This window comes from Hevea brasiliensis, chromosome 1 (genome assembly GCF_030052815.1).
Source record: "Hevea brasiliensis isolate MT/VB/25A 57/8 chromosome 1, ASM3005281v1, whole genome shotgun sequence".
Taxonomy (NCBI): Eukaryota; Viridiplantae; Streptophyta; class Magnoliopsida; order Malpighiales; family Euphorbiaceae; genus Hevea; species Hevea brasiliensis.
This window is the reverse complement of record NC_079493.1, coordinates 123,032,608-123,042,594: the sequence shown is the minus strand read 5'-3', so window position 1 is coordinate 123,042,594 and position 9,987 is coordinate 123,032,608. Positions and strand designations below refer to the sequence as shown.

Below are 9,987 nucleotides of genomic sequence, written 5' to 3'. Positions count from 1 at the left end.
ACATGTAATTAGATGTGATATTCAATGGTTAGTACGGTTGTTCTTTTATATGCATGAACATGCTACTATGAGCTTTACGTGAATATAAGAAATTTTTTCTTGAACAGAATACTCACTCATAAATTCTTTTCACCTACCTTTCCATGAATCCCAAGAATGGTCCCCTGCCCTTTATTACAAAGAAATTATACAGTTATATTATAAGGGAAGCAGTTAATGCTTCTTGTCCAAAAATGTTGGCAGCTAGCATGTGTATAAAACATGAAGTGTGACTCGTTAGCTCATCTAATATTGTGGCTCCCAGAAGGTTCTATCAGTTTTTGGGGCACGTCTCTTGCGAGAAGAAATGCGAGAAAGAAATTGGATTCATATCTAGATATTTGTTTTCGTTTGTACATGAAAAATATTTTTTATAAAAATTATTTTTTAAAAATATGTTTTTTATAAAATAATATTTTTTATTATTTAATTAAAATATTAAATTAATAGTATGAGCTTATAACCATGCAGTTTATAAATATTTTTATATTTTAATAAAATTATTAAATTCTAAAAAATGACCAAATAAAATATTTTTTTCTATTTTTTGAAGGTCCAAACTAAAAAAATATGAAAAATATTTTTGAATAAAATATTTTCCACGAAACAAATTAACTAAGTTGATTTTTGTTTCTTTTACTTGTCACAGCAAGAAGACAGCCTGCAACATTATGTGCAGAATGTTAACTTCTTTTCAAAGTTTTCTCAGCAATAATATGAATTGAGGAAGCAAGTAGGATGGAAAATACTGCTTTCCCAAGGCAAGACACATTTTCTACATATCACAAAGCTGGTTGCTAAGAATACACATTACAATATTGCATTGCAACTACTTGACGTTCTTCTCATGCTTCTGGTTGACCGTTGGTCCCTAAACGCCATCTTCCTTTCCTAGTCTATCTCTCAAAATCTTCAGTCCCATGTACCTGCATATCACAGTAAACCATTTTAATACTAGTTGTTTACCATAGCTTCATTGGAGTATAGTTTCTATGACCCTATAGATATAATGTATACCTGCCCATCATCAAGACTGTGGCTTGAGGATTTGTGCCAGGGGATTCGTCAAATGTGGAGCCATCGACGATCCGAAGCCTTTGAACACCAATAACTTTGTAGTCAGGGGTCACTACCTTGCCAACGTGACACCCACCATGATAGTGCCAGATTGTGATCACTGTGTCTTTGCAGAACTGCTCTAGGGACTTGGTGTCATTGGGTTGCTTAGGTATAAGGTTCACATTAGACATAACACTCATGTTAAGAATCTTCTCCACAGTCTGATTATCACATTGTGTGACGTTTGTGAAGTATTCTGATTGAACAATCTTTGTAGCCATCCTAATCCCACTGACGCAGCGCTGCAGATCTTTCTGATGGTTGAAATAGTTGAAGGTAACAGAAGGGTTATCATTAACATTTGTGTTGATCAAGCTCAGCTGCCCTGTTGAAATGGGGTTGGCAAGCTTTTCAAGAATGAAGCCTCCCTTGAATGCTTCATGGGGTAGGTCCATTTTTCTTTTAATGTAGGCTTGAATGGCCTCTGGTGTTCTTTGCTTTGGAGGAATGGTAGATAGCTGCCCTATCTGGTTACACCATTAAATCAAGCACATTAGATCAGAGACTTCAATTTCACAATTCTGCCGCTAAATTTAAGTCAAGAACATTCAGTTGCTTATTTACCTCTGCAGACATGATTCCATGGTGACAGTGAATGCTTTCCTTGGACTGCCCAAATCCACTGCTAGCTTCAATATAAACACCCAACTTAGTAATCCCTACAGTTTGTATTAGGGATTGCTGAACAGGTCGTTTTGATGGAACAAAAATAGCGTTCATGGGATTATCAGCCAGGCCTTTCCCAACAAATTCGTTGTCAAGTACCACTGGAATTCTCATTTTTTTAAGTTCAGCTCTTGGGCCAATACCACTTAGCAGCAGCATTTGAGGTGTGCCAATGGCTCCACAGGACAATATTATTTCACTTCTTGGCTTATTTGCAAGGAATGCTTGGTGTTGATTGCCATTTTCATCTTTAAATATGACTCCCCCTGCCTTTGGACGCTTCCCTGTATCAGCCCATTTTAAGTGATTGAAACATATGAAAATTTTCTCTCATTACAACATTGTTCAGTGAGTCACTGTACCTAGCGAAATTCTTAAAGTAAATAATCATTCTATTTTATACGAACAGAAAATAATTATTACTAAATACTAAGTGTGACTCATAATTTAACATACCTGATGTATCAAATAGAACCTTTTGGACAGTGGCATGTATCAAGACAGTAAGCTTCTGAGGGTTTCCGGAGGCAAGCAGTTCAGCGGCAGTGTGCCTGCGGCCGAACTGGTCGAAAATGGTGCCACCAAACTTGGTTCCATAGATGTGATCATAAGTGAATCCATTAAAAGGTGACACCCCAACATCCAATAGACTGTTTCTTAGAGCAACCTGCCATGGGGCAACCTTAGGCCTGTGAACAATTTGCTTCTCAATCCAGGGATATGACTCGTTCACCAAATTTTCATCCCATCCTACTTTCTTTATAAACCTGCAGCACACAATTGCCTAAAATTACCATATAGCTCTCAATACAATAGATCAAGAGTGAATTGAATTCTTTTTTAAATTCTAAATTTTAACGTACATTTCTATAATTTTTTGCATTTATTTGTCTCTAAGATGTCAATTTCTCTAATAAGTTCCATTTATTATGTTAGAACAGGGAATCATAAATGCTCTGAATAAAGTAGGACGTTGCCATGAATATCAGATGGTCACCATCACTACATTCAAACCCAGTAAACGTGAACAGTGGATTTGACTACTTTATTAATTAACTAAATACGCATTTCTTCATTTTCATGAAGATGAAGATAATTAGGGGTGAGCATTTGATTCGAATCGAACTGAATTGAATTAAATTATAAAAATTTAATTTTAAATTTTAAAAATCAAACCGAATCAAAATGAGTGAAAAATTAAATGTAATCGAACCGCTCTATTTCTATTTGAATATGTTTAAATCGATCAGTTTTGATTTTTGATTGACTTTTTAATTTAGACTTGATTTCAAGTTATTTTATCTAATTTTGACTTTGGTTTGAACCTAATAACTATTAATCAATGAAATTAAACAATTAATATATATATATAATTAAATATAATTCATAAATTTTTCATAAAAATAAATCAATTCAAAAATCGATTCGATTCGATTTAGTTCGATTTGAATATATAAATTACTATTTGATTCGGTTCGGTTTAACTAATTTTTTTCTCTTCAAAACCGAACCGAACAGAAATAATCGAAATTTTTATAATATAAAATTAAACCGAACCGATTGAATTTTAAAACTGAACCGAATTGACTCAATTCGGTTCGATTTTTTAATTTGAACCGAATTCTGCTCGGCCCTAAAGATGACACTTGATTTATACAAGCTCATAGTCATAATAAATCAAGATTCTTTGTCGTCACCAAAACCTAACCATATCCATCCACCAAAAACAGTTTACTCCTAATAATCATTATGTTTCTATTATACTATTTCTTCTTAAAAAAAACTAATCTTTAAAATCCACAAAAAATTTTCAAATTATTTCCCATGATTTTTTCATAGAAATTCATTAAATAAACAAGCACATCAATAATTCCTCAAGAATATAACGGGTTCTTCTTGTTTTTGGCCAGATGGAGAATGATTAATTATGAACTCATTAATCCTGCCCTCCAGCTATAGCTAATTACTCATTTCACTTGGCATTAAAACACCTTCAAGCAGCATCTAGTTGCTAGAGTACTTTGTCACCTTTGCCTTTCGGTTTCTGTACCTACAAACCTAATCCTCCCTTGTCTAGCGCTTCATGTAGAGGGAATTATGTAGGTACCTTCTAGTATAAAAATTGCTCCCCAAAGAATTTTTTATCTTGAATCTTGACCCATTAGAAATAGTAACAAAATTTGACTATTGGAGACAATATTAAGACCAAGAAGAAAGAGAAAAGACATACCTTGTGCTTGCCCTAGTGTAGAACCCAGCATTGATACTACTACCACCACCTAAAACCCTAGCCCTAGCATTGAGGACTCCATCAGTGGAGATGAAGTATTGGGAAGCAGAAGTTGGAGAAGTGTCAGCCAGAGAAATATGGAAGTTGCCTAAGAAGGAGACATTTGGATTGGTGAAAGGAACATCACCTCTTTCTAGCAATAAAACACTGAAGTTTTGGGACAATGTCGCAGCTAAGGGGCACCCAGCTGTTCCACCCCCCACTACTATATAGTCATAGGCATTCTCTCCACCACTTGATGAGAATGATGATGATGATGAGAAAGTGCTTGCTTTCTTGATAAATGGGTATCCAGATGGATATATATTCTGCTTCCCTGCATTATTGAAATTTATATAAAAAATTTTGTAATCTAGTCAATCAAGCTCACCCCTGTCCACTATTCTATAGCTACATTTCTACTCCAAATAAAAATATTTTATAAAAACACCATCAAATACTTAACAAAATTTCTTTTACCATTGGAAAATGGTATTCATATTTGCCAATCATGGATGCAATTTTATACCTTTTAGTGTATATACATTTCTAAAAAAAAAAAAATTTGGATGATTTGTTTGTATATATTTATATAGAATTGCTCTTTCTTTTTGATAAGATAGCAATTCGTTGCCCATAATAGCTAGCTAAAATAAAAGAGAAAATAAATGCGCTAACAACCAACAACACATTCCGAGCTGTAAAATAAAAAAGAAATCGAACTTCTGTTGGTTGCTAGCTTCCCTTGCAACTACTGAAGAAGAAAAACAAGAAGAGAATAATTGCTATATGAACAAATGAAGAAGAAGAAGAAACAAGAACTCCTGATACATCAAGAGTTTATGCACAAGCAATCATCTTGAGAACATATTATATGCGTGGTGGACGGATCATTCTACATTTTTTTTCCTGTTGAAAATGATAACACTACTTCTTAAGTCCAATACTACATCAATGGTGGATGGATGGATCAACTAGTGGCCCAGATACCCTATATGGAAAGTGAAGAAGTAGTCAAGACTATATATATATATATATATATATATATAGGAAACTGGAAGTAAAGAAAATATTTTTGATAGAAATAGAGCTTAAATATTTTTGTACCCACTGACTATTGCCTATAAAAAATGGTCTTGGCCAAAGAATTTGCAAAAAAAATGAAACCCAATTAGACAGATAAGAGAGAAAAGTAAAAAACTGAAGAAAGAGAGAGGTTGAGAGATAGAGGGTTATAAAGATATGTGGGAGATAGATATAGGAAGAACCTTGACAAGAAGAGAGAGTGTAAACCCATAAAACCAAGCAAAGAAGAAAGAGCTTCACTGCCCCATCAGAAGCCATTGAAGGCAGACAAAGGCCTTGGAACACTCACAGAAGAAGCTGCTTTCTTTCCACCTCTATGCGGCTGTCTCTGGTTGGTCTTGTTTTGTGTGTTTTATACATATATATACACTAATTACTTACAGATTGCAAACCAGAAGAGTATAAAAAAAAAAAAAAAAACTATTTAACAAATAAAAAAAGAACGGTGGTAATCATTAAACAATTGCATAAACAAAAGTAATTATTTAAAGAATAGTAAGAAAAGTAGAATGCAGCCCTCGACTGTAAAAAGAGATCATTGAAACTACAACCAGAAGGAAGAGGGTCATTAATGGCGGTCATGAATGCCATGGCTAGATGAGAAATAACAATCAATTGGTCGTTGGATTAAGTCTCTGTAGCCATGTGATCTGATCATGTCCATTCAATTCAGTTCAGCACACAGCATTACTTTGAGTGAAGTCACCTACTTGCTATTAATGTAGGAGACCATTTTCTTTATGATCTTCTTTATGGGGAAATCAATATATTAGCACACTCTTAAACATTCACCTTTTTCCACATATCTTTTTCTTTTGCTGTACTTAAATAATTATTAAGCTTTAAATATTTATTTTATATTATGTGATTCGACATATATTTTTTTTAGTGTGTCTATAGAGAATTTGAGCTCATATAAAGATAAATTTATCAACCATTAAATTAAATTTTTACATTTAAATTCACACTCTTATATATAGTTTAATTAATCATGCACATATCTCAATATATATATCTAATCTAATCATTAAACTTATTTTCTTGTGAACTCGAACTTATATATTGAGATTTTTTTCCTTCTATTCATTAGTCTTTAGTTAGAATTTTAACTCAAAATCTCATATTGGACTTTACATTTGTCACTAAACTAAAGCTGATGCATTGATTATTTCAACAAATAATTGAGGGCTTAATGAAGCAAATATCTATCTTATAAAATGAGAGATTAAGAATTTAATAATTCTAAAAAAAAATAAATTATAATAAAAGTAATTTTTATATAGAATATTTAGGAACATAAATTGTAAGCATAGACTTAAATGAAGCTATAAGTTATCAATAATATTTAGAGGAGATGATGTACTTTAAACATAGCTCATCAAATTCAATTATGGATTTTTTATATTTTCTCCTTTAATTATAAAAAAAAGAACAAAATTTAAGAAAAAGGCTTGCATGCAAAGATCACTGTAAATAATGATCATTAACAATAGAATTTGACCCACAGCTTACCTATATTATGAATTTGTACAGTACACTGTATCAGTAGTTAATTACTACTAGTTAATTAGGTTGGCAAGTGCAATTACTACTAAGTAATTAAGTTCTACAAGTACTGAATTCTTATAATCAAAATCTAATAAGATTAAATTCTCAATAGATTAGAGTGTTCGGTGTTCTTAAATCAGTTATCACTGAATTAATCTGATTGTTCATGAGAGTTCCTTTGGTTGATCCACTGAGTTATTATAATGAATAATAAATTTTCTTGCTGTGTTGAAAAGTCACAATACCCAATGTGCAGGGGATATTAAGGTCCCTTCGCCTATAATAAGCCTACCAATTATTCATTAGCCCAGTGATTAACGATGAAATGAACTCATGAGAAATCTCAGGTTCGAGTTTGGAGACCATAAATGTACCATTTAATTTAGGATTTTACAGCTTACTATTTAGTTATTATGATTTCCAGATTATTATGGATGTCCAATAAATAATTAATCTAATTGACTAAGGACTAAGATATATTTCTTAATGACAAAAAAAAAAAAAACTTATAATAAGGCTACATATGTACAAATATACTCTGTCAAATCAAATGCAGCACCAGACACCAGTTGGTCATGGATATATATATACATATACAATTGTTTTTTTAATTTTAATAAAAAATTTTAAAAAATATTTAACGTATTTTTTTTTTCAAAGGTAGGCTTTCATTAAAGGTCAAGGGATAACGGGGAGGATATTAGAATGTAAAATCTCCATCTTTTGACAAAATTTTGAAATCAACCCAGTCAACCAGCCACTCTTCCCTTTTTTTTTAAAGAATCTCTTCACCTCATTAATTTTAGAAGTAAATGTACTTTGCAGAATACTACAATGGGAATTAATATTGGCGTCCCATTTATATAAATTGAAATTAATCAATTTGATTTAGATATGCTCTTGTGTGGATATGAAATATTAATTATTAAATCATTATTTTCCTTTTCATCAAATACTTATGGAAGTATCCACTCGAATGTTCATATATATATATATTATAATTGATACATCAATTAATTAAAATTATAATAAATTTTAATTAAAAATATAAAAAAAATCATATCTAAAATAATAATTTTTTATTAATTTCTTACAATTTAGATCAAAATTAAAATTCTGAAACTTATATTATCTTTTATATACATTGACATTAAAATAAAAATATATGAAATTTAAATTAAAATTAAATTTTAATAACCTCTAATTATATATTTAAAAAGTTTTTTTTTTTTTTACCATGATTTTCTGTCACATTTGGAAAAAAATTTAAGAAAAGGTACAATGTTAATATAACAGAAAACTACAATATACTCACTATGTTAGTTAATAAACAAATGTGGCAAAATTTCATCTAGCCTCTTCCTCTTATGCATCATCAATTTATGAGATGTGACCTACATTCATTTTATGGCTTTCACTTTCACAGGTACAAATCAAATGCCATAATTGCCAATATTGTATCATATAAACATCATACCATGCCAAACATCATCTCAAATTAGGTATACAAATTGACCCAATTATATTTTAGAGAAAAAGTATCATTTTAAAATCATGCAAATTTTTTTGTAACGTCTCTTTTGAAATAAATCATTTGTAAGAAAAAAAAAATTGGATTCTCACACAATTATGTTTAATTTTTATTTTTTTGTAATAATTTTTTTCTTAAGTAAAAAAAAAAATAAATTCTTTCTTTTCTAAAAATGAGAATTAATAAAAGAAAAATCAACTAAATTGAATCTTTTTAAAATTATAGTTTCCAAATAAGGTAATACTTTACATTATAAGGTAAATAGTAACGTTAAAATGCTAACTTAATGATTTTTTTTTTCTTCCGTTTGTTTCACGGAAAATAATTTATGTGTGAAAAATATTTTTTATTATTTAATTATAATATTAAAAGATAGTATATATTTATATCATGTATAAATATTTTTATATTTTAATAAAATTATCAAAGTTCAGAAAAAGACTTTCTCTTTTAAAAAGAAAAAAAAAATTCTTTTGACATTAAAAGTAATTTCCATTTAACATTTTTTTAGTGTATCAAATGTTAGAAAATACACAAAACGAAACATACAAAGCCTTAATCTAAAAAGTGAAATCCTTACATTATTAAAACATTTGTTTAGATTACTTATGATCATTATGACTTGGTGCTGCTTAAGTGCAATAATGATCTTTCAATTTAGTTGTTTTAATTGTTAATCAACTAAATGAAAATTAAAAATGAACTGGGTAGCTTTAACTTGAAGTAGTCATTCATGAGATCACCAAAAGTAGCCATTCATTTCACCTCACCTCTCCCTTTTAACTGTTGGTTTCCATGAAAAAAAAAAGGCAAATAGAAATTCTGAGAGAAATGGAAAAATCATGAAATTTGGAGACCAACTCTTACAACATGGGTTTTAAATTTAATGCTGCTCTGAGAATTCAACTGTTCCTAAAAAGAAAATTAATTGCAGAATCCAATAATTTTTATGAGATTTTATGGTGAAAAGCAAGTTTGGTTCTACTTGGCCTATATTTTTCTTGTGGATTCTCTCTTTACCACCAATTCTTACTTCACAGCCTGGAGTAACACTTCTCATCCTCCTACTCTGACCCTCTCCAAGCCCTTGCTCTCTTAAATTCTACATCTGTCTTTCATAAAATGGGGCACTCCTATTGGAGTGAAATTTTTAAGTGTAATGAGGACATAAACTTAAATCTGTTAGGTGAGTAATACATTTTTAGTCACTAGATTAAGCCATATTAGACATGAATCGTTGTGGTTTAATGCCAGAATGCAGTAAATACCCATTCAATAAATGCACAAAATATGGAGATAGGTATTGATAGCTCATAGGCCATATCCATAAATTACTCTGACCCCAGAACATGAACATAGCTAGCACCTTCTTCTGTTAGGTTTAACTTCAAACCGAAAATGACCTCACATTAGAGAGGTGGCAATGAATGAGGTTTTTCTGGTTTTAACATTTTGAAGGTGTATTATATAGTAATTGATTTGTTACAAAATAAATTTATTTTATTACATAATTTAATGAAATTTTATAATTTATCTCACAAAATTTTTAAAAATTGATTTTTTTTCGTAAAATAATTATTTACAAGAAATTTATTAAGTTCACAAAAGAAATGAATTTTCTTTACGTAGCATTTTTTAAAAATATCTAATAGATGGCAAAACTTAAAAAAAAAAAAAAAAATATATATATATATATATATAGAAATAGACGACTCATTGATTATAAGAA

General features: G+C 30.3%; 1 protein-coding gene across 1 annotated transcript; it reads right to left on the bottom strand.

The window, feature by feature from the left end:
• Window positions 1-773: 773 nt before the first annotated feature.
• On the bottom strand, window positions 774-5,550 carry LOC110642305 (protein HOTHEAD). The gene is made up of 6 exons (XM_058150614.1): window positions 5,362-5,550; window positions 4,055-4,430; window positions 2,281-2,591; window positions 1,723-2,108; window positions 1,057-1,625; window positions 774-965 (listed from the first exon to the last, which is right to left on the bottom strand). The coding sequence occupies exons 1-6, from the start codon at window positions 5,435-5,437 to the stop codon at window positions 911-913; spliced, it is 1,773 nt and encodes a 590-aa protein (XP_058006597.1). The 5' UTR covers window positions 5,438-5,550; the 3' UTR covers window positions 774-910.
• Between the last annotated feature and the right edge of the window lie 4,437 nt (window positions 5,551-9,987).

Coding starts and splice junctions, on each gene's coding strand:
- LOC110642305 (XM_058150614.1), bottom strand. CDS start 5,437: ATGGCTTCTGATGGGGCAGTGAAGCTCTTTCTTCTTTGCTTGGTTTTA. Junction 4,431..5,361: donor CACTCTCTCTTCTTGTCAAG/GTTCTTCCTATA, acceptor TCAATAATGCAG/GGAAGCAGAATATATATCCA. Junction 966..1,056: donor ACAGTCTTGATGATGGGCAG/GTATACATTATA, acceptor TGTGATATGCAG/GTACATGGGACTGAAGATTT.